Source organism: Anomalospiza imberbis, chromosome 9, assembly GCF_031753505.1.
Source record: "Anomalospiza imberbis isolate Cuckoo-Finch-1a 21T00152 chromosome 9, ASM3175350v1, whole genome shotgun sequence".
NCBI classification, from domain to species: domain Eukaryota; kingdom Metazoa; phylum Chordata; class Aves; order Passeriformes; family Viduidae; genus Anomalospiza; species Anomalospiza imberbis.
Window position 1 is genome coordinate 30,427,096 of NC_089689.1, and position 25,130 is coordinate 30,452,225.

At 45.8% G+C, this 25,130-nt stretch overlaps 1 protein-coding gene across 2 annotated transcripts in view; it reads left to right on the forward strand.

Annotated features, from left to right (window-relative positions):
- The first annotated feature begins 1,731 nt into the window (after window positions 1–1,731).
- MIER1 (MIER1 transcriptional regulator) overlaps window positions 1,732–25,130 on the forward strand; it is a 41,933-nt gene continuing 18,534 nt past the window's right edge. Inside the window, exons 1-4 of one of the 2 annotated variants that reach the window (XM_068199025.1) lie at window positions 1,732–1,815; window positions 13,556–13,580; window positions 18,064–18,209; window positions 22,456–22,623. In XM_068199025.1, the coding sequence (XP_068055126.1) occupies window positions 18,111–18,209; window positions 22,456–22,623 (267 nt within the window). In that variant the 5' untranslated portion in view covers window positions 1,732–1,815; window positions 13,556–13,580; window positions 18,064–18,110. Of the gene's footprint in view, window positions 1,816–2,478; window positions 2,679–13,555; window positions 13,581–18,063; window positions 18,210–22,455; window positions 22,624–25,130 lie in introns of those variants that run through there. The other variant, XM_068199024.1, reaches the window with a different exon arrangement.

Sequence of the window (25,130 nt, forward strand, 5' to 3'; positions counted from 1 at the left end):
ACAACAAAGGATTCTACTACTTCTTTTATCATTTATTACAATTATAATCATTATAATTGCAATTGATAACATTACCAGTTATTTTAAGGGATTTAAACCATTTGTAATAAAGGATTATTATAATTTATTATATATTGACAATTATTTTAAGGGATGTAAATGACTTCACAATCAATATAATAACATAATAAATAAAATATGGTTAACATTAATTTATTTATCATAAACTCGTATATATTATGATATATCATAGAATGTCATTTGTTACATATTATAATTTATTATGTATTACCAATGATTTGAAGGGACGCCAACCATTAATAATACGAGATTGTGGGATCGCAGCCATTTATTGATTATAATTTATTATAAATTATAATTAATTATATAGAAATAATCATTACAAAGGATTTTAGACATTTATAAGAAAGGAGGGCAGCCATTTATTATAACTTATTGTGTATAATAATTAATTAAATATTACCAATTATTGTAAAGGATTTCGACCATTTATAAATAGGGCTTTTGACTATTTATTTGTTATAACTTCTTGTGCTTTATAATTTATTAGAGAATGTAATTTATTAGATAACGTAATTTATTATAGAATATAATTTATTATATATTACAATTCATTATCTGGTGCCCATTAATTTAAATATGTAAACCGCTTATAATAAAGGACTTTTACCACTGATTTATTAGGACTTTTTATAGAATATAATTTATTATATATACATATAGATTCATTTCACGCTACCCTTTATTTTAACGGATGTAAACAGTTTATAATTAGGAATTCTGGCCACCTATGGGATTTATTAAATGTAATTTAACATTGCAGAATACAATTTATTACATGCTACAACCTATTGTGCATTGCTAAGTCTTTAAGGGATGCAATCCCTTTATAGGACCGGAACTCTTGCCACTCCTGAAGTACAGTTACTGCTGTGTTCCAACTGTTCCGTGCTCGTTTCTCCTCCGTTCCCGGCACTTTGAGCCTCTAGCGCTCTTTAATTTCCACCGCCTTTCAGCTCTCGGCCCGGTCCGCTCCCACTCACGGCCCCGGCCCCGGCCCCGGCCGCGGCCCCGGCCCCGGCATGGCGTCCCCCCGTCACCACGGCGACGCGGCCCAAGACGCCGCGCGGGGATTGGCCGCCAGCAAGGGCGCCGCCGATTGGTCGGCGCGCGGCGCGCGGGCCGCGCCGTGCTCGCGGCCGCAGCCCCGGGCCGTGCCCGGCCCCGGTTCGGGTCCCGCCCCCGCCCCGTGTCACCGAACCGGCGCTGCCCGCGCCCGCCGCGACACCGCCCCGCCGGCGGCTCGGCCTTCCCGCGGGGGATTCACCCCTGAGTCAGCAAAGTCGCGCCCGCCGGTTCTTTCGGCGCCGCCCGCGGGGACCGTGTGAGGGTCGGGGATGCGGCTCCTCGGAGGAGGCGCCGGGCGTGCGTGAGCCGCGCGGCTCTGCAGGGGCACGGCGGAGGCGTTCCGCCCCGGCCGGGGCCGCGGTGTCCTCGCTGTGACACGGCCGCGATGCCCGGCGGGCGCGCCGGGCGCTGCCCCGCGCCGGCCCGGGGACGGCGCTGAGCCGGGCAGGTGAGGCACCGGGGCTGCAGGGAGGACACGGTCAACCGCCGCTGGTCCTGGATCTTTGTTCTGGTTTGTCGGGGCGGTGTTTCGGGTGTTACGTGTAACCTAGGGCTGTTACTGTGTCCCCCAAGAGCCTCGCGCCCAGCAAGAGCCCCCGTGCCCCGCGGAGCCCCCGTTCGCCTCACGGCCGATGAGACACCCCCCGCGCCTCTGCGGCTCCCCGCGTGAGTACGGCGGCCGCGGCCGGGCCGGAGGGGGGGGAGCGGCAGCGCGGAGCGGGGCGATGATCCGGGCCGGGAGCACTCGGGGCCGTGAGGGGCCGCGGCGAGCGGGAGGCTCCGCGGCGAGCGGGAGGCTCCGCGGCGAGCGGGAGGCTCCGCGGCGAGCGGGAGGCTCCGCACCGGCCGGGGCGCGGCCCGGGCAGGGAATGGGCTCGCAGGGGGCGTGGCCTCCGCCTGATTGCCAGCTGGGGGGCGCGGCTTGTTCCTTGAGTGACGCTTGGGGGCGTGGCTTGCGCCGAATGACATATATGGGCATGAGGGGCCGCGGCGGCCGCGCCTCGGCGCGGTGGGGGCGTGGCCTTGCGTTCTGAGTGACAGGCGGGGCTGGTGGCATCGGTGACAGAGGAGGGGGCGTGGCCTGTGCGCTGAGTGGCAGGCGGTGGGGAGCGGTGTGCGCTTTGATTGACGTGTAAGGAGGTGGCCTTAGACTTTGAGTGACAGATGGTGCCTTGCCTGTGCATTGAGTGACAGGCGAGGGCGTGGCCCATCCCCAAGTGACAGGAGGGGGGGCGTGTCCTCCACCCTGACTGACAGGTTGGGCCAACACTATATGACATACGAGGGGGCGTGTCCTTCCGTTGACTGACAGGGTTTGTGGGCGTGGCCTCCCCTGACTGACAGCCGCCGCACGCGCCCTGCCCGCTTCCCGCGGTGCGCGGTGACGTCGTGCGTAACGTGGCCACGCCCCTCCCGCCCCGCCGCCGCTCCCGGTCCCGTCCCCGCGGCTCCCGCCGCTCCCACCGGGACCCGGCGGCGCTTCCCGGCGATGTGACCCTTTCCCGGGAATACCAGCGATCATGGCTGAGGTGAGAGCGGCGCGGGCCTGCCCGGGAACTTGTTGCGCGGGGCCGCAAGTTTGTTGTGGGGACCGGAGGCCCGCGGGCACCGGCGGTCCCGCCCGCTCCCCTCAGGGGCCGTTCGGGGCCGTCCCGGGGGCTGAAGGCCCCTGAGGGGAGCGGGCGGGACCGAGCGCGGCGCCTCCCTGTTTTTATAGGACCGCATATGCCAAAGCATCGCTTTATTTCCTTTAAATATCTTTTTTTTTTAAATCGTTAAAACAAAGGGGAATTGCTTAAAAGGTAGCCCGGGAGAGCTGCCTGGAATTCCCAGGGGGTGGGGGGGTTATTTGGGGATAATGGGAGTTACGTTGTGGGATGTAATGTGATAATGATAGGGAAATAATGGGGAAATGGAAAAAAGCCTCTTTATCGCAGGGTTGGGTTGGTGGGGGGTGGATTTGCCCGTCCCAATAGGATCGGCTCTTTCCCTTTTAGGAGGGGAATTGGGACTGACGAGTGGCTATTCCGTGAAGTTTTCCTCGAATTATCCCCAGATCCCAATCTCGAGGCTGTTTGCTGCTCCAGCAGTATTGACAAATGTGTTGGGAATGAAAATTTGAAAAGTATGCTTGGGAAAAGTAAAATCTGTGGGACAGGTGTTGCTCCCCGGGCAAGCTGGAAGTGTCAAGATCAGATTTTACAGATGAAGCTTCTCCCCTTGAAATTCCTGAATTATATGGGGCTTTTCCCTTAAATTATTTTCACTTTTCCTTCCAACCCAAACCTTTAATGGAGTAGTCTTCCTGTTGTTGGGACAACACGTCCTGAGCTAATCTTGGAAGTCCTAAGAACCTGCCTGGGTGGTTTTGTACCTCCAGAGGGAATCACAGGTCTGATCCCAAAAAACGTGGGTATGAAGCCCACTTCTACAAAGCTGGAGACACAGCGGGGCCTTTGCTGCGGGCAGAGTATTCGGGACGTTTGGTGGAGTTTTTGTCCGTTTTTTGGGGAATTAACCCCGATATCCCGTGCCCATCCCAGTGTTCCGCGGGCTCCGTGTCCTGTGGGGCTGAGCTGGGATCACCTCCTGCTCGCTGTCACACCAGGTCACAGCAGTGCCAGCCCCCAGGGCAGCGAGATCCCGCCGGGGTGTGGGGCTGGGCGCCTCTGGCTTTTCCCCTGTGCACGTTGTTCCTGTGGCTGAGGCCTCTGCCGGGTGGCAGTCTCGGTGTCACACTCAGGGGTTTAATCCTGGCTTTTTTGGAGGTGAATTCCTTGTCCTGCTTGGGGTGAAGGGGCAGGGGGAGCGTTTGATCCGCCTGTGGATGAGTTCAGGAGCAGCAGCACCTCGGGTTCATCCCCAGGCAACTGTTGCATGGAGAAACAGTAATAATTTTTAAAAATTGATACTCTGAGTGATTTAAGGTCCTGGATACACTTCCCAGTTCAGTTTGTGTCCCTGCCCCTGGCAAAGAGTTGGAGCTGGATGGTCTTTAGGGTTCCTTCCAGCCCAAACCATCCCAGGATTTAATGAATTTAAGAAATACATAGGGAACAGAGTGGGAATTCTCCTTAGCATGGCATTTCCTCGTAGGTCTGGTGTCAGCCACCAGCCTGGAGGAACTGCAGATGACCAAAATATGGATGGGAAGGTGGCAGACCGATGCCTCTTTCCCCTCCTTCTGTCCCGGTGGAGAACCTCGTGCTGACTGTTCTGAAGGGGTGCACAGGAGCTCATCCTGCCCTCGGCAGCAATCCTAGAACGTTGTGTTGCAGAGGATCAGCGACAGGCACAGCCCTCCAAGCCCAGTGTAACTCTGAAACTTGTTGGGTTGCACAGGAAGGCTCTTCAGAAGGCAGGGCTGGAGGCCAGAAAATGAAACTAAATTCACCAAAAGTGCTGCTTCGCTTTTGCAGAAGCTATTTGAATACAGGACAGACAAAAGCGGGGGGGAAAAAGAGAGAGATTTTGAATATATATTAAATTTGGGATTAATAACCTGTGTTAGGGATCTTTTTACTTTTACCTGATTCCTTATATTCCAAGGTGTCAGAAGTTTGTTCCAGACATAAACTGGAAAGAAAATATCTCTAACTTAAGATCAGCTGAAGCTTTGTGACTGTTACAGTATCCTGCATTAAGCTGCTTAGGGGTGTTTTTGGTGGAGGGAATGCTGATACACGGAGATTTTCCTCCAAAATAAGTATTTTAATGCCTCCTGAGAAGAAAAGGTTGGGGCTGAAAAGCTTGGTTAGCAGCTGAAAGAGAATGGGTTTTGTTAATTCAGCTTTTAGAATGTTGGAGTGAAATGTAAGTGAGAGAATGAGATCTTCTGATCCCAAAACTGGAAGAGCTGGGGTCAGACTTTTGTGTTGAACAGAGGCAGCTCAGTACCTGCTGTAATTCCCAGAAGTGCCCAATTCCTGCTGTTCCTTTTGTTCCATGAAGGGATGCACCAGTCAAGTTGCTGCAGGATATCACTTGCCAGGATACTGAGCATGCAAAACTAAAGGGAACAAGATGAGGATTTGGGGTTTTTTGTTGTTGTTCACTGAATTAGGAGGAGTACCAGGGCTGCTGTGTGGGAAAGAGGGTGGGCATGTGTGGTCAGAGGTGAGGTGGGAGCATTGGGGACTAAATATCCCTGATTTTTGGTTGGCATAGCTTGGAATTAACTGCAGGCTGGTTTAGTTCTGGGTTGAGGGGGTCTGACAGGTCCTGAAAGGGGAGATCCTGCTCCTCCTGCTGCTTTTGTGTCATGTCCCTGAGCTTCCATGAGTAGATCAATCTCTGGCTGAGAACCTAAAAGCTTCCTGCAGGGCAAGCAGGGAAAGATCCCACAGGAGCTGGAAGGGGGCAGCAGGACCAGGCTGGGGACCAGCAGATCCCCAGGAGGCTCAGGGGCCCTTGTGGCTCTGCACAGCTCCTGACAGGAGGGGACAGCCGGGGGGTCGGGCTCTGCTCCAGGGAACAGGGACAGGAGGAGAGGGAACGGCCCCAGGCTGGGCCAGGGCAGGCTCAGGGTGGACATTGGGAAAATTCCTTCCTGGAAAGGTTCTCCAGCCCTGGCACAGCTGCCCAGGGCATGGTGGAGTCCCCATCCCTGGAGGGATTTAAAATCCATGTGGATGTGGCACCTGGGGACACGGGGCAGTCATGGCCTTGGGAGTGGTTGGAATGGATGGTCTTGGAGATGTTTTCCAACCTAAAGGATTCCGTGATCCCCTTCCCCGTGACTGATGCTGGAACATAATTCCTGTTTCTTCCAAACCTCCAGCAGAGAGCTGAGCAGCTCCTTGTGGTTCTCACCCAGAACCTCTGAGCTTCCTCAATTTTCTGACCTGCTGAAATAAGAACTTAAAGTTTTGCTTCCGCAGAGCGAATTTCTGAGGGGTTAAAATATCTGGACTGGCATTTTATGGTGTTGGGAAAGTATGGGAAAAAGCAGGAACTGTCTTGGAGCAGGACCTCTCTCTCTTGTGGTGTCAGTGCACAAATAAATGTCTCAGTCTAATTTCTTTGAGTGCACTTTAATGTTTTTAGGTTTCTGAAAGTTTAGTTGTTTTCAACCAAAAAATCGGTTTATTTAACATGGTGTGCTTTAAGAAGTCATCTATAAATTCCTATTGTCTGGGAAAATTTCCATTTTCCTCAATGTTCTGCTTCTTTCAACTGAAGAATTTTAAACTTTGGGAATATCACTGAATTCTGTTTTCATCTTTGGAACATTACTTTCTGATTTCTGTTTTGGAGCAGCTTCAGGACGGAATGCGGAAGGAATACGTGACCCGATAACTGTTCTTAGTAACCTTTTTACTTTCCTAGTGTTTTTATTGAGCTAAGGTGGTGTAGGAAGCGGCAGTAAAGTTCCCGCAGTCACTGATGTGTTTGCTAATTGAGCTGTTTGAACAGAGTTTTTGAGGTGCTCCTGGATACAAGGTCAAAATAGATTAAATCCGGGTTTCCTACTGATCTAAATCACCATTAAAATCAGGGACTGACAGCAGTCAATCGTATTTTTCCTGGTTTGATCTTAGCTGTAACTAACTGGGGGTTTTTGTGTCATTTTGAGCAGTGTTTGTAGAATCCTGCACTGAGGTATCAGTGAATCTAAAGGAGAGCTGGGAATTCTGGTTTTTCCCTTCCTCGGTGAGGGAATAGACCCTGAAGTGGTTGGTTATAGGCACTGCTTAGATTCCCTCAAGGGAATTGCAGGGAATACAGCGGCACTCTGCCTTTCTCATCTTTAAAAGAGGGTGGCCCCTTGAGTTCTTTTGTCATAATAAAAGAGTTTTGAGGATATTTTTTACTTGTGATAAAACATTGATGTTTGTGGGCTTCCAGTCAGGACTTCAAGTCCTTCCTGACGCAGCAGAGGGATTTAGGCAGACGCTGGAATTGTTGTAAAGTTGTTTCTTTTTGAGCCTTTTCCTGGCCAGAAGCCCCAGGCTGCATTGATATTTCCCTCCTAATCCATTCACGTCACAAATTGTCCATAGGAATGTTTCCTTGTGCTGCCTGGCATGTGACTGGGGCTGGTTGCTTCTGGAATTCTATAGCAGGATCCAATCACTCCATAAAATACCAGCTTTCTTAGCACGATATTTTAGATTATTACAGGAAGTAAAGGAAGATGCTGGAGTGAAAATAAATAGGAAACGGGGAAGTGTGGAACTGTGTCCTTCAGGTAGGGCAGGTGGAGTGCTGATTGCCTGTGGTGTGGTGCTCCAGAATTCTCTTGGATTGGGATGTTCTCCTGGGGAAGCTGCCGGGAGCATCATCTCCTGTCCCTCCAGCAGCTTCCTCAGCCTGGAGCACCAGCACTTCCCTGAGGGCCCGATCCCCTGGGAAGTGCCTGCCTGGTGGTTCTGCAGTGGCACCTTGGACAGAAGCCGTTGTCAGCATCCTGGAGTTCCCTGTCCCTTGCTGTGCCTCGGTGCCCCAGGAACTGCAGGGTGTGCAGAGCTCTGAGCTCCCCCTGGGAGGGATTTCAGGCTGGGATGGACCCGAGTCCTTCAGTGCAGGGATCCAAGGGGGATCAGCTGCTGTCCTGGCCCTCTGATGTCACTGTCACCTGTCTGTCCTGCCCTGTCCCTGCTGGAGACCTCAGAGCCCCTGGCAGGGCCTGAAGGGGCTCCAGGAGAGCTGGAGAGGGACTGGGGACAGGGCAGGGAGGGACAGGACACAGGGAATGGCTGTAAGCTGAAAGTGGGAAGATTTAGGAGGATATTGGAAAGGAATTCCTGGCTGGGAGGTGGGCAGGCCCTGGCACAGGCTGCCCAGAGCAGCAGTGGCTGCCCCTGGATCCCTGGGAGTGCCCAAGGCCAGGCTGGGCTTGGAGCAGCCTGGGACAGTGGGAGGTGTCCCTGCCATGGCAGGGGTGGCACTGGATGGGATTTAAGCTCTCCTCTCCAGGCTGAACACCCACAGCTCTCTCAGAAGTCTCAAAACTCAGCACTGTGGGATGATTTGGGGTGGAAGGCAGCTCAGGAGGTCTCTGGTGTGACCTTCTCTGCTCTCAGGTCTCCCAGGCTTGCTCGGGGCTGTCTCCAGCCTGGTCTTGTAGACTTCCAAAGAAAAAACACTGGGAAAAAGTCCTCTGGATACAGGGATCAAATCTCAGAAGGGAATGGCCAAGCCAGGGCAGCTTTGCTGGGGTAGAAGCTACAAGGCTTTGATGTTCACATTTGGGGTCTGTGGGTTCAAACACTGCACTTGATCCTTGTCTGCTGGAAGCGCAGGAATTTTCTCATGTAGCCACCAAAGTAAAAAAGTAAAAATCTATGGATGTAAAGGCTTCCATTTGAGGGATGTCACTGCAGTTTGGGCATTGCAAGTGCTCACATGTAGGACTGGAAAAGAGGACCACAAGTGTTTTTTTCTTTTTTCCTTGCTTCAATATATTGCTATTTTCTCCCCAAGATAAAAACGTGGCTTTTTAAAAATATATTTTAACACAAGTTAATTTGTAACACAACACACAGAGAGGGGCAGGCTGGGACTGTAGCCTTCCTCTTATGGAAAGGGACACATTCCCTCTGGAAAATGAGATGTTATTCCTTCTTTTATGCAGTTCTTTTCTCCAGGCCCAACTCACAGGAGAGTTTATTCACTTTGGGATATTTTCCTGTTGCAGAGTTCAAGACCTAAACAAATTGATGGGCTTGTCAGGCATATTGCTATCAATATAAAGAGAATTTAATTCTAATTTTTAATTGTTTTATGTAACACTCCAAGAGCTATTAAAGATAACTGAATCAATTTGGACAGGATGTGTATTTGTCTTGTAGACACTGCAGATTACTCTGCAAATTTTAAGATGTTTCATTATTCATCAGTTGTGTTAAACAGTGTGAAAGGTGTCAGCAAAGACAACAGTTTTGTGGGTAGGAGGGAAGCTGCAGTGTCCTGTTGCTTCTGTTTAGGTGGTTGTGCTGTAGGGGAAAGAAAGAAAGCTCAGTGCATCCCGCCTGGAGTATCCCAGTCCATTCCACCTGCTGGAATCAGACCTGGCTGTCTCCTGCCAGCATGCAGCACTGGGAATTGCCTGGAATAAACTGGGCAAGGCTGCTGCTTCCTGAACTAAGTAAACTGTCACAGTGCCAGCTCAGTGGGGTTGTGTCATTGCCATCCCAAATGATGGGATGAGACAGATGCCAGAGTCCAGGCAGATGTTTTAGGGGAATGCTGGGGGTGTTTCCAAGTCTGACACATCTCTGCTGCTTTTGCCTCTTGGCAGTCACAGGTGTCTGAGGGAGACTGGCCAGCTTCAGTCCATCTATTCCATATCCATTTATTCCACATCTGGGGAATGGATGGGATGGGATCTGTCCTGTCTATCCCATATCCACACCTGGGGAATGGCCTGGGTGGGATCTGTCCCATTGGATGGGATCTGTCCCATCTGTTCCTTATTCATACCTGGGGAATGGACTGGGTGGGATCTGTCCCATTGGATGGGATCTGTCCCATCTGTTCCATATCCACACCTGGGGAATGGACTGGGTGGGATCTGTCCCATTGGATGGGATCTGTCCCATCTGTTCCTTATTCATACCTGGGGAATGGACTGGGTGGGATCTGTCCCATTGGATGGGATCTGTCCCATTGGATGGGATCTGTCCCATCTGTTCCTTATTCATACCTGGGGAATGGACTGGGTGGGATCTGTCCCATTGGATGGGATCTGTCCCATCTGTTCCTTATTCATACCTGGGGAATGGACTGGGTGGGATCTGTCCCATCTATTCTATATCCATACCTAGGGAATGGATTGACTGGGATCTGTCCCATTGGATGGGATCTGTCCCATCTGTTCCTTATTCATACCTGGGGAATGGATTGACTGGGATCTGTCCCATTGGATGGGATCTGTCCCATTGGATGGGATCTGTCCCATCTGTTCCTTATCCATACCTGGGGAATGGATTGGATGGGATCTGTCCCATTGGATGGGATCTGTCCCATCTCTTCTGTATCCAGTCCTGGGGAATGGATTGGATGGGATCAGTCCCATCTATCCCATGTCCTATTGGATACGTACTGGAAATACACTGGATGTGACCTCGTGGCTGATTGTTGCTGCCACCATCCCTTGGAGGCACGGAATGGGAATGACCAAGCCTTGCAGGCGTTGTCTTGGAACAGCTCTTCAGCCACAGGATGCTCCTTCACCCTCTGTGCTGCCAGCCTGGCACTGAAGGGTTTTCCAGTTCTCCCTTTCCACAGCCTGTCCCTGTCCAGCCTCAAACTGGAGTTTGCAGCACAGCTGGCACTCGCAGAGGCCTGGGATAAAGTCAGGGAGAGGCTGGAAAAGTGGTGCCAGTCACCTTGGGGATGGTGTTGCTGAGCCAGCACTCCCCGGGGGCTGGGCTGGCACAGCTGGCACTGGAGTGGTGGCAAGAGGTCAGGGCTGCTTTTGGCAGCAGCTGGGCATTAATAAAGATGAGCTGAGTGTGACACTGCTCAGAGCTGGAAATAGAAGCAGGGAATGATTGGCAGCTCATCCCAGACTGGAAAGCCAGGAAATGCAGACAGGAGAATCCACAGGCAGGGCAGATGTCCCTGGCAAAGCCTGGGAGAAGGGGCAGAGAGCCAGAGGCAGCTTTTGGGGCTGGGTTTTGGAGCCATGGCCCCCTGAGCTCCCTTATCCCTGCTTTATGTCCTGTTTTTCCTCCTGCATCAAGGCCTTTCCCAGAGTTCCCTTCCCAGGCTGAAGCTGAGGTGGGTCAGCCCCTCGGGCATGGGCCAGCCAGAATTCCCCATGGATTACCACCAAATCAAGACTGGCACTACTGATTGATAAATCCATCAACTGCCTTGCAACTGAGACCTCCTCACAACTCCTCTGTTGCAGCAAAAATTATCCAGGGAAGCAGGGAATGTTTTGGAAAGAGTTTTTTATGGCAAAGTGAATGTTAATTTGTAGAAGAGGCTCCCAATAACAGCACATTGTAATGGCTTTAATAATGGCTTTTCCCTCATTCCATGAGGAATTTTCATTGTGGTTTGGGATTCCTTTAAAAAGCGTGTCCCTGGATTGAAGGAGAGCAGGGAATTTGTGCTCAGCTTCAAATGGGAATAATTTCTCTTGGACTGGGACTCACTGGCAGTGGAATCTGGGATATCCCTGGGCTGTGGAAAGGGGGATTTATACCTGGAGTTACATCAGAGCTAATGCTTTAATAATTTTAATTTAAGAGGAGTTCTAAAATGATATTTGCAGAATTTATTGTTTACTAAGGAAAACATTGTATCTCTCAAAATAAATTCTCCTCAGGCCTCTCCAGGCCTTTGAATCCAGCTCTGTTCCTTGGAGGGCAGAGTCATTGCTGGAATCATTTTCCATCCTGGAATTAAGGTTGGAAAAGATTTTTTAAGATCATGGAGTCCCTCCCATCAGTCCATGTCCCCAGGGGCCAGCTGCACCTGGTTTGGGACACTTCCAGGGGTGCTGATCCCAGCCCTTCCCTGGGCAGCTGCTCCAGTGGGTCACAGCCATGAGGAGAAGGGGAGGCTCTCCATGGCTTTTTCCCTGGCCTGGGAAGGTTGGATTCATTTGGTTTCCTGTGGGAATTGAATTTGTAGAGAAATGTTAAAGTTTGATACAAGGTTCACATAGTGTGTATTTGTATGCAAATCTTGGGATAAGAAATGTTGGTTTAGAAATGGAATAGGACAGACATTGTTGAGAGAGAAGTGGAATTAGAAAAAAGTTTTAAAGGGTGGTTTTGTTAAAAAGGTGAGATATTTTGGAGAAATAGAATTATGAAAGATGGATTGTAGTAGAATTTACAGGGGGTAATTTGAGATTATTGGTTTTAAGGTATTTTTAATATAGTGTGATTAAAGTTGGTAGGTTAAGAAGTGCTTATAGTGTATTGTAATTAGGAAATAGTTGGGTCACACTTTAAGATTTCTCTACAAATTAATTTCCCACCATTCCCAACAGCAGACACTGCTGCAATAATCACATCAAGACTTCATTAATTTGTATTAATGATGATGTATTGCGTTCTGTTAATTATCCAGGTTCATCAGACAAACAAAACACCAAATAAAGACCAGTCCAGGCTGGCTGATCCTGATACTCAGCTCCAGATCAGGAGTACTGGACTCTGGAATTTGTTAAGATAATCTTTGCAAATAAAGACTTTTTTTGGGTGTAGTGATTAGCAAAACTTCCCCTGGTGTTGTGCAACGATCTGCAAAAACGTTTGTGGTGTTTCCCCATTAATGTGAATTTGTGTGGGAATCCTGAGGGGCCCCAGGAGAGCTGGGGAGGGACTGGGGACAAGGGGACACAGGGAATGGCTCCTCACTGCCAGAGGGCAGGGATGGATGGGATGTTGGCAGGGAATTCAGTGTTTGTCTTCTGTACCTTCCTAATTCTGGGCACTTCTGGAGTTCATTTACACACTGGAGACTCCCGCAAAGGGAGGCAGACCTGTAAGGGAAATTACTCCCTAAGAAGGTCTCTTTCTTCTCACTTTGAGGAGCTTTTGATAGAAAAGAACTTCAAATCAGACAGAATTTTTCTGGTTTTATCTTTTGCTTTGCTGTGTCACTAGGCTGAGTTGAGAAGGAGGCAAGGAGAAGGAAAATCCAAGTTTTTCCTTGAGGACAGCATTATACATTAATTAATATAACAAAATCCACGGAGCCAAACAATATCTGAGTTTGCAGGAGGTGACAGGAGCACCGTGGGGAAAATTCAGTTTTCCTGCCTTGGAAATAAACATTTCATTACTGTGTGCCTGAAAAGAGTGGGAACATTTGCTTGAATTATCAAAACAAATGAGCTTTGAATGGCTGACATGCAAATTTCCCCCAGGAGGTTCAGGACTGGCACAGGGAAAGGATTTTATGGGAGAATTTTTTGTGGAGGTTATAAAGACCGGGTTGCCAAATTTTGGGCCAAAGAGGGCCTCTGGTACCTGGATTATTGGGGAATAATTTTCTTTCTCTCTCTCAAAAATAATATTTTCTAGTGGTGTTTTTTTGTTTTTTCCTCACTGCTGGGTTGGAGATTAAATTGATTTTTCCTTTATTCTGTAAGGAATTCTTATTATGATTTGGGATTCATTTTAAAAGCGTGTCCCTGAATTGAAGGAGAACAGAGAATTTGTGCTCAGCTTCCTCTTAAATAATTCCTTAATAATTCCTCTTAAATTAGGACTCACTGGCAGTGGAATCTGGGATATCCCTGGGTTGTGGAAAAGGGCATTTATACCTGCAGTTAGATGACAGCTAAAGTATTATTTACCTTGGTGCTTTATTTATAAATTTAATTATTATTTATAAATACATTTTTCTGAAGTGAGTTGTTCTGTATCAGCTAAATCATTTGATTTATACAGGTTCAACACAGCAAAAGTAATTTCCTTTCTTTTCTTTTTTTTAGCCTTCTGTTGAGTCTTCAAGCCCAGGTAAATATTTTTAATAATTTCCAAGGGTTTTGGCATCCTTTGAGTGGAAAAACTTCCCAGGAGTTCCTTCAGCTGGAATTTTTGTTGCCTCTTGAGATTTTATTTCTTTCAGAGAAATAATTAAGTGCTTCATAATTAAATTTTAGAGTCACTCCTCCCTGTCACACCCTCACTGTGGGGGCAAGGTTTGGAAAATGGAATTTAAATTGTCCAGGGAAAAAAGGGGAAAAATATGAGCAGGGTTGGGATGAAAAATCAGAAAAGGGGGAAAGAAAAGAGCAGGGTTGGGATTAAAAATCAGGAGAGAAGGGAAAATATGAGCAGGGTTGGGATGAAAAATCAGGAGAGAAGGGAAAATATGAGCAGGGTTGGGATGAAAAATCAGAAAAGGGGGAAAGAAAAGAGCAGGGTTGGGATTAAAAATCAGGAGAGAAGGGAAAATATGAGCAGGGTTGGGATTAAAAATCAGGAGAGAAGGGGAAATATGAGCAGGGTTGGGATTAAAAATCAAAAAAGGGGGAAAGAAAAGAGCAGGGTTGGGATGAAAAATTAGAAAAGGGGGAAAGAAAAGAGCAGGGTTGGGATTAAAAATCAGGAGAGAAGGGGAAATATGAGCAGGGTTGGGATGAAAAATCAGAAAAGGGGGAAAGAAAAGAGCAGGGTTGGGATGAAAAATCAGGAGAGAAGGGAAAATATGAGCAGGGTTGGGATTAAAAATCAGGAGAGAAGGGGAAATATGAGCAGGGTTGGGATGAAAAATCAGAAAAGGGGGAAAGAAAAGAGCAGGGTTGGGATTAAAAATCAGGAGAGAAGGGAAAATATGAGCAGGGTTGGGATTAAAAATCAGGAGAGAAGGGGAAATATGAGCAGGGTTGGGATTAAAAATCAAAAAAGGGGGAAAGAAAAGAGCAGGGTTGGGATGAAAAATTAGAAAAGGGGGAAAGAAAAGAGCAGGGTTGGGATTAAAAATCAGGAGAGAAGGGGAAATATGAGCAGGGTTGGGATGAAAAATCAGAAAAGGGGGAAAGAAAAGAGCAGGGTTGGGATGAAAAATCAGGAGAGAAGGGAAAATATGAGCAGGGTTGGGATTAAAAATCAGGAGAGAAGGGGAAATATGAGCAGGGTTGGGATGAAAAATCAGAAAAGGGGGAAAGAAAAGAGCAGGGTTGGGATTAAAAATCAGGAGAGAAGGGAAAATATGAGCAGGGTTGGGATTAAAAATCAGAAAAGGGGGAAAGAAAAGAGCAGGGTTGGGATGAAAAATCAGGAGAGAAGGGAAAATATGAGCAGGGTAGGGATTAAAAATCAGGAGAGAAGGGAAAATATGAGCAGGGTTGGGATGAAAAATCAGGAGAGAAGGGGAAATATGAGCAGGGTTGGGATGAAAAATCAGAAAAGGGGGAAAGAAAAGAGCAGGGTTGGGATGAAAAATCAGGAGAGAAGGGGAAATATGAGCAGGGTTGGGATGAAAAATCAGGAGAGAAGGGAAAATATGAGCAGGGTTGGGATGAAAAATTAGAAAAGGGGGAAAGAAAAGAGCAGGGTTGGGATGACAAATCAGCAATTGCTGAGAGACATCTGCCGAACGTTTCCTGCACTCACTGTCACCAAATGGAGCCCGAGCAGTGCGGGAGAACTCCTCCGAATGAGAATCTGCCGGGCTGGACGCTGGGCAGGGACGATGGCAAAGGCGCGTGATGTGCTGCAGCTGTGGGTGAGGAACGTGCCCACCGATAAACGAGCGGTGATTGCCTGGGGGCTTCTCTGGGAGCTCTTCACTTGGGAGTTTTTATTCGGGGTTTTGTTTTGTTTGGTGGGTTTTTATTTGTGAATTTTTATTTATTTTATTTGATGAGTTTTTATTTGTGAATTTTTATTTATTTTATTTGATGAGTTTTTATTTGTGAGTTTTTATTTCTTTTATTTGATGAGTTTATTTATTTTTATTTGGTGAGTTTTTATTTGGTGAGTTTTTATTTGGTGAGTTTTTATTTGGTGAGTTTTTATTTCTTTTATTTGATGAGTTTATTTATTTTTATTTGTGAATTTTTATTTGATGAGTTTTTATTCGGGGGTTTTTGTTTTGTTTGATGAGTTTTTATTTGTGAATTTTTATTTATTTTATTTGGTGAGTTTATTTATTTTTATTTGTGAGTTTTTATTTGTGAGTTTTTATTTGTGAGTTTTTATTCGGGGGTTTTTGTTTTGTTTGATGAGTTTTTATTTGTGAATTTTTATTTATTTTATTTGTGAGTTTTTATTTGTGAGTTTTTATTTCTTTTATTTGATGAGTTTATTTATTTTTATTTGTGAGTTTTTATTTGATGAGTTTTTATTTATTTTTATTTGTGAGTTTTTATTTAATTTTATTTGTGAGTTTTTATTTGATGAGTTTTTATTTGTGAGTTTTTATTTATTTTATTTGATGAGTTTATTTATTTTTATTCGTGAGTTTTTATTTGATGAGTTTTTATTTCTTTTTATTTGTGAGTTTTTATTTGTGAATTTTTATTTTATTTGATGAGTTTATTTATTTTTATTTGATGAGTTTTTATTTGGGAGTTTTTTGTTTTATTTGATGAGTTTCTATTTGTGAATATTTATTTTTATTTGATGCGTTTTTATTTGATGAGTTTTTATTTATTTTTATTTGTGAGTTTTTATTTAATTTTATTTGTGAGTTTTTATTTGTGAGTTTTTATTTGGGAGTTTTTTGTTTTATTTGATGAGTTTTTATTTGATGAGTTTTTATTTATTTTTATTTGTGAGTTTTTATTTAATTTTATTCGTGAGTTTTTATTTGTGAGTTTTTATTTGTGAGTTTTTTTGTTTTATTTGCTGAGTTTTTATTTGCGAGTTTTTATTTACTGAGCTTTTTTTTGTTTTTATTTGATGTGTTTTTATTTGTGAGTTTTTATTTGATGCATTTTTATTTGATGTGTTTTTATTTGATGTGTTTTTATTTGTGAGTTTTTATTTGTGAGTTTTTATTTGTTTTTATTTGTGAGTTTTTATTTGTGAGTTTTTATTTGTGAGTTTTTTTGTTTTATTTGATGAGTTTTTATTTGCTGAGCTTTTGTTTATTTTTATTTGATGCATTTTTATTTGTGAGTTTTAATTTGATGCATTTTTATTTGTGAGTTTTAATTTGATGCGTTTTTATTTGTTTTTATTTGATGCGTTTTTATTTGTTTTAATTTGATGCGTTTTTATTTGTGAGTTTTTATTTGATGCGTTTTTATTTGTGAGTTTTAATTTGATGCATTTTTATTTGTGAGTTTTTATTTGATGCGTTTTTATTTGTTTTTATTTGATGTGTTTTTATTTGTTTTTATTTGATGCGTTTTTATTTGTGAGTTTTAATTTGATGCGTTTTTATTTGTTTTTATTTGATGCGTTTTTATTTGTTTTAATTTGATGCGTTTTTATTTGTGAGTTTTTATTTGATGCATTTTTATTTGTGAGTTTTAATTTGATGCATTTTTATTTGTGAGTTTTTATTTGATGCGTTTTTATTTGTTTTTATTTGATGCGTTTTTATTTGTTTTTATTTGATGCGTTTTTATTTGTGAGTTTTTATTTGATGCGTTTTTATTTGTTTTTATTTGATGTGTTTTTATTTGTTTTTATTTGATGCGTTTTTATTTGTGAGTTTTAATTTGATGTGTTTTTATTTGTTCTTATTTGATGTGTTTTTATTTGTTCTTATTTGATGCGTTTTTATTTGTTTTTATTTGATGAGTTTTTATTTGTTTTTATTTGATGTGTTTTTATTTGCGAGTTCCTATTTGATGCGTTTTTATTTGCGAGTTCCTATTTGATGCGTTTTTATTTGCGAGTTCCTATTTGATGCGTTTTTATTTGCGAGTTCCTATTTGATGCGTTTTTATTTGCGAGTTCCTATTTGATGCGTTTTTGTGAGTTTTTATTTGATGCGTTTTTATTTGCGAGTTCCTATTTGATGCGTTTTTATTTGCGAGTTCCTATTTGATGCGTTTTTATTTGCGAGTTCCTATTTGATGCGTTTTTATTTGCGAGTTCCTATTTGATGCGTTTTTGTGAGTTTTTATTTGATGTGTTTTTATTTGCGAGTTCCTATTTGATGCGTTTTTATTTGCGAGTTCCTATTTGATGCGTTTTTATTTGCGAGTTCCTATTTGATGCGTTTTTATTTGCGAGTTCCTATCTGTGAGTTTTTGCTCTCTGTAGAGCTTGGTGAGGCAGGTTGTGATTACTGAAGGGTGAAGGGCCCGCAGACAGAACTTTCCAGGCTGTGCAGAAGGAGGGACCTGGTCCTTCCTGCCAGGATCTCCCCACAAAGGGAATTTCCCTGCACAGCCAGGCACAGACAGCGGAGCCAGGGACAAGAGCTGGAATTTTTGCTGACAGTTCTGCCTGGAGCCTCACCTAAAGAAACAGCTTGAAAAACCCAGCTGTGGGAGGCGTGGTGGAGCTAAAATGTTGCTGGGAATGTTCCCACCAGGAGGTTCAGCAGCATCTGATGACCATGAGTTTGACCCATCGGCTGATATGCTGGTGCACGACTTCGATGATGAGCGGACATTAGAAGAGGAGGAAATGATGGAAGGAGAAACCAACTTCAGATCTGAAATAGAGGATCTTAACAGGGTAGGTGGCCCGAAGGGATGCCAAACCACACCCACAAAACATGCAGGAATTTAAAAAAAAATCACCGCAAACCCTGTAATAAATAAATTGTAAAGAGGGGGGGAAAGGCTGAATAAATTTACCAGGAATTTGGGAAAAGAAATGCTACATAAATATTAATAATGTGCTTGGTTAGTGGCTTTTTGCATCTACGGGATGTGAATTTTAGAACTAATGTGAATTAAAATATCATCTGACTGAACTGTATTCCAGCTGCACCTGAGTGGTGCTTGTAGATTCTTATTTTAAAACAAGACCCCTCATAATTCACATTTCTTGTGCATTTTGATACAGATATCTGTCTACTAGTGGAGCACTCAGGAACAGCCTCATTTAAAGGAAGATGCAGAGGAAATGATGTCCAAACCCTATTTAGCATGAATGATTATGCCAATAGCACTTTAAATTAATTTGGTGCATTTAATCAATATTTCCAGTGTAAATGCTAATTTCCTTCTGGTTCTGCTGTCACTTCTGCATTGTCTTCAGTTATTTCTCAGGCAGGAATAATATTCTTAAATTACCAAGAAGGTTCATTATAAATGCAAAGTACTTTAGATCCTGTCTGTGGCCTTGTTGGCCTCCAGAACAGATCATTAATGATTCACAGATGAATATTTGATGTACAAATCCTGTTTAGCTTAAGTGATTCTGCCAATAGGACTTGAAATTAATTTGCTCCATTTAATCTGTATTTCCAGTGGAAATGATCTTTTTTTTTTTAATCTGCTAATTTCTAGGTTGATACTCAATGGCAAACATAAAGATAAATGAATAGTTGGTGAATGTAAATGTGCTTCATGTAGGTTAAATGAGGAATGGAGCTCCACATGTCTCTCATGTGGGGTTTAAAATGAAAATTGGCTTTTTTCCCTTCATATTTCGTGTAACTTTCTCACCACATTACAACCCTTCCGTTTATCCCCTCATATCCAGTGGTTACCTCTAGCTGTGGGTAAATAACAGATAGATATATTCATTTTTAACCTTTTCCATTTTTGCAATGCCTTGAAGCAATGAAGAAATCCCAGTTTTTGTTTTCTCTTGGGGAGTTGCTGGTCCCTGGAGCTCCTGGAATTGCAATGGTCTATTTGAAGTTAAGAGGCTTAACCTGAGAAAATATTATAAATACAAACCTCCTTTGCTGGGTAACACAGGGTCAGCGATATTCCTGTTCCATAATTCCTTAAAAACTACAAATTGCAGTCCAATTTTTCATTTTTAATTCTCAGCTCTATGGGGTAGGAGTGCGTAAAGGCAGGATATTCCTTTCTGAAATGTCCTGGAGAACATTTGGATGCATCAAATATGATTTTTCTGCTAGCTCTACTGCCAGGTTTAATTACGAGCACAGGCCTTTCATCTTGTCTGTGTCAGTAAAATATTAATTCCCCACCAAGTGACACGATGGGGACCAGGGGCTCAACATTAATTCCATGGTTTTTGTATGACTGGGTGTAAAGCTTAACAAAGAGTAGGGGAACGAGAGGTGGAATGGCTTAGTTTTTGAAATGAAATGAAATGAAATGAAATGAAATGAAATGAAATAAAATAATAAAATAAAATCACAGATAAGATGGGCTGATAAACCCTGTCACTCTTGTTTTTACAGAGCACAACCAACTCCCCTTTTGTCATTGGGATTATTGGGATGTTTCCAGAAATTAGATCAGTGCAGGCCCTTAGGATAGGAAGTCTAAGGTCAGCCAATAACTAAAAATATCTGATTATCAGCCAACATGTGCATTACATACTAAGAAAAAACTATTTAGAGCAAGCACACAACTCCAAATAATAAAAACAGGATTTGATGCTTTGAGAGAGAATTTTTAAATGATCCCTGAGAATTTCTGCTCTGAAAAATCTTAGGGATGATTGTCCTGAAGGCTGGACACTGAGGATTAAAAGTAATAAAGGAATTAATTAGCAGAGCCAGCAGTGTTATTAATAGTATTTATTAATAAAATTTAATTTAAAGTATTTATTAATAGTATGTATTAGTAATTTTTCTTAATAAAGGTGAGAGTTTGGGAGCCTGTGTTGTACTTGAATTAATTTGAGGACTTACAGTATAAATTGAAATATCTCCTCAGAATGGACCAGATTTTAACAATTTTTAAATAAATTTTTTTAAGGTTTTAGCAGATTTGTTTCCAGCTGGGGGTGGCTTTGGAACTAAGCAGCTTCAAATAAATGGGAAATAAAAATTCCTGCTGTCCTGCCCTGGGTATCAGGGATCCCTCACCCCATCCAAGCTCTCGGAAAAAGGAGAGGTCAGGGACTCTGAGAGGAGCCTTTTGGGTGGAATTTTATATTCCAGAATTGTGGAACTCTGTGGAATTGTCCCTGGAGCACAACTTCCCCTGAAAGGTGGAATTCCATGTTCCAGCCAGGTGTTGTGATTGAGCAGAATTCTGGGAGTCACTCAGGAATTGCTGCTACACACGTCTCGCCCATTTTCCCACCAGTTTGTACTAAACACCACCATTTTCCAGCTGGTTTTGGGCAGCGCAGGGAATACCAATGAATATTCCAGTATTTGCTCTGGGTGCTGAAGGTGTTTGATAAAACCAAACCCTTTTAATGAGCTTGATGGCCCCTTGGAGATCCTCTTGGGGTGGGAGTTCTGCTGCAAATAAATCAAGGATTAGGAAATAAATTACCCAGCAGAAGAAAAAACCCACATTTTCCTTAGGAGCCCAGACTTCCCGTTTTGCCAGTCCATCCCTTTTGGGATGGCCATTCTTGCTGTGGGTGCCCTGGTCCCTGTGGTTTGTGGGGAAGTGCTCACCTTCATGCTGCAGAGCAATTCCTGTGAAACATCCCTGTTAATTCCCAGTTTTTGTTTGGATTTTGCCCAGGAAAGCAACGTGCCCTTCCAGGAGATCCTGTTGGGGTGGGAGGTCTGCTGCAAATAAATCAAGGATTGGGCAGTAAATTGTCCTGCTCAAAAACCCCACACATTTTTCTCAGGAGCCCAAGCTTCCAGTTTTGACAGTCCATCCCTTTTGGGATTGCCATTCTTGGTGTGGGTGCCCTGATCCCTGTGGTTTGTGGAGAGCCTTGATGCTGTGGAGGAATTCCTGTGGAAATATCCCTGTGAAATCCCAGGGTTTTTGCCCAGGAAAGCAACATGCCCATCCAGGAGATCCTGTTGGGGTGGGAGTTCTGCTGCAAATAAATCAAGGATTGGGAAATAAATTACCCAGCAGAAGAAAAAACCCACATTTTCCTTAGGAGCCCAGACTTCCCATTTTGCCGGTCCATCCCTTTTGGGATGGCCATTCTTGCTGTGGGTGCCCTGGTCCCTGTGGTTTGTGGGGAAGAGCTCACCTTCATGCTGCAGAGCAATTCCTGTGAAACATCCCTGTTAATTCCCAGTTTTTGTTTGGATTTTGCCCAGGAAAGCAACGTGCCCTTCCAGGAGATCCTGTTGGGGTGGGAGGTCTGCTGCAAATAAATCAAGGATTGGGCAGTAAATTGTCCTGCTCAAAAACCCCACACATTTTTCTCAGGAGCCCAAGCTTCCAGTTTTGACAGTCCATCCCTTTTGGGATTGCCATTCTTGGTGTGGGTGCCCTGATCCCTGTGGTTTGTGGAGAGCCTTGATGCTGTGGAGGAATTCCTGTGGAAATATCCCTGTGAAATCTCAGGGTTTTTGCCCAGGAAAGCAACATGCCCATCCAGGAGATCCTCTTGGGGTGGGAGTTCTGCTGCAAATAAATCAAGGATTAGGAAATAAATTACCCAGCAGAAGAAAAAACCCACATTTTCCTTAGGAGCCCAGACTTCCCGTTTTGCCAGTCCATCCCTTTTGGGATGGCCATTCTTGCTGTGGGTGCCCTGGTCCCTGTGGTTTGTGGGGAAGAGCTCACCTTCATGCTGCAGAGCAATTCCTGTGAAACATCCCTGTTAATTCCCAGTTTTTATTTGGATTTTGCCCAGGAAAGCAACGTGCTCATCCAGGAGATCCTGTTGGGGTGGGAGGTCTGCTGGAAATAAATCAAGGATTGGGAAATAAACTATCCTGCAGGAAAAAAGCCCCACATTTTCCTTAGGAGCCCGAACTTCCCATTTTGCCAGTCCACAGTGGCCGTTCTTGGTGTGGGTGCCCTGATCCCTGTGGTTTGGTGAGAACCTTGGTGCTGCAGAGCAGTTCCTGTGGGATATCCCAGTTAACTGGCAGTTTTTGTTGGGATTTGCCCAGGAAAGTGACATGCCCATCCAGGAGCTGCTGAGCCGCTACGGCTACGATGGCACCGTGCCCCTGCAGGAGGAGGAGGAGGAGGAGGAGGAAGAAGAGGAGGAGGAGGAGGGAGAAGATGATGATGATGTCGATAACGATGACAACAGCGGCTGCAGTGGGGAAAACAAGGTAAATGTGTGCTCGTTTGCATATGTAAATTTGTGATTTGCATACCCACACTAGTCAGTGGCCCAGGTCGTGACAGAGCTATACTAAGGTTTATTCTTTATTACCAATCTGTATTTCTCTTAATTGCTCTTACTTCCATCTCTCTCATCCCAAACAGAGGCAATTGAAAATCCCTGGATGCAGCATCATGTGAGGGATGGGAATTGTCCTTCAGAGCCTCAGCACTGACATTTTAAATGCCTGCAGACACCTTTAGAGATACAGCTGAACACTTACTTGGAGTAGAAAAGCTGATTATTGAAACTGCACAAGTGTGGAGTTGGATTAAATGTGGCTCTGAGTCTTGGAAATCCTGCAAGTTTTCCAGCTTGAGCCTTTTAAATTGTATTTTTCCAGCCTGGTTGTACTTGAATTAACTGAACCTAATGCTTCAAGTATCTTTGCCAAATGTTTAGTTTTGAGCTTAGCATCTTCAAACTCCTTTTCTGTGTTCTCTTCAAATAGTTTTCTGATTTTGAAAGAGATTTTTCTACTTGGAATGTGGAGTCCTGTCATGGGCACAGCTGCTGCATCCTGGATTCCATTAAGATACAAACCCCTAGGAATTGTCAGGGACACAAAAGCTGAGGCATTAGAGGATGTTTCATTTCCTAATGTGGCTTTAAAAGAGATCCATTCTGGGCTTTTGGTACCTTTACCTATTTGGGAATCCCTGGAATGGCACCCAGGGATGAGGAATGGCACATCTGAGTCAGGAACTGAAGTTCCTGGGATTTACAAGCTGCCTTGGCAGGTGCTGGAGAAGATTGTTCTTTGTGGGGGTTGAACAGTTCAGAAGGAAGATCCAGAGTGAGATTGGAGCAGGAAAGGTTCAGGGGAGGGGGAGAAGCTTATGTAACATGAAGGCTGCAGGGAGAATTCTTTCAGGAGAATTTCCTCATGGAAAGGGTGGTCAGGCTTTGCACGGGGCTGGAGTGTCCAGGGAACCTCTGGACGTGACACTTGGTGCTCTGGGCTGGTGACAGGGTGGGGATGGGTCCCAGCTTGGACTGGGTGATCCTGGAGGGCTTTTCCAACCTCGGTAATCCTGTGCAGAATCAAACCGAGGCGCAAATGTTCGTTTTGTTGAGCTTGGTGCTGCTCCTGAAGTGCCACTTCCTCCTGTGCCCTCACTGCTCGGTCCCCTCCTGGCACAAATGGCATCCTGGATGTCCTCGGGGCTCTCAGCAGCTGACTGCAGGCGCTGCCTGTGCTGTCCCTGTGTCCCCCACAGGAGACACCCCTGTCCCCTGCAGGGGACAGTGCAGGGCTGGCACCTCCTGCCCCTCAGCAGCACTGGCCCAGCTCACCCCAGTTCAGCCCTGCACTGGGAGCAAGGACCCCCCAGTCCCATCCCAGTTCACCCCAGTTCAGCCCAGTGCTGGGAGCAAGGACCCCCCAGTCCCAGCCCAGCTCACCCCAGTTCAGCCCGGCCCAGTGCTGGGAGCAGGCACCCCCCAGTCCCATCCCAGCTCACTCCAGTTCACCCCAGTGCTGGGAGCAGGCACGCCCCAGTCCCATCCCAGTTCACACCAGTTCAGCCCTGCACTGGGAGCAAGGACCCCCCAGTCCCATCCCAGCTCACTCCAGTTCACCCCAGTGCTGGGAGCAGCCTCCCAGTCCCATCCCAGCTCACCCCAGTTCAGCCTGCACTGGGAGCAGCCTCCCAGTCCATCCCAGTTCACCCCAGTTCAGCCCAGCACTGGGAGCAGCCTCCCAGTCCCATCCCAGCTCACACCAGTTCAGCCCTGCACTGGGAGCAAGGATCCCCCAGTCCCATCCCAGTTCACACCAGTTCAGCCCAGCACTGGGAGCAAGGATCCCCCAGTCCCATCCCAGCTCACCCCAGTTCAGCCCAGCACTGGGAGCAAGGATCCCCCAGTCGCAGCCCATCTCACCCCAGTTCAGCCCAGCACTGGGAGCAAGGATCCCCCAGTCCCATCCCAGCTCACCCCAGTTCAGCCCAGCCTGCACTGGGAGCAGGCACCCCCCAGTCCCATCCCAGCTCACCCCAGTTCAGCCCTGCACTGGGAGCAGCCTCCCAGTCCCATCCCAGTTCACCCCAGTTCAGCCTGCACTGGGAGCAGCCTCCCAGTCCCATCCCAGTTCACCCCAGTTCAGCCTGCACTGGGAGCAGCCTCCCAGTCCCATCCCAGTTCACCCCAGTTCAGCCCAGCACTGGGAGCAGGCACCCCCCCAGTCCATCCCAGCTCACCCCAGTTCAGCCCAGCGCTGGGAGCAAGGATCCCCCAGTCCCATCCCAGTTCACCCCAGTTCAGCCTGCACTGGGAGCAAGGACCCCCCAGTCCCATCCCAGTTCACCCCAGTTCAGCCTGCACTGGGAGCAAGGACCCCCCAGTCCCATCCCAGTTCACCCCAGTTCAGCCCAGCCTGCACTGGGAGCAAGGATCCCCCAGTCCCATCCCAGCTCACCCCAGTTCAGCCCAGCACTGGGAGCAAGGATCCCC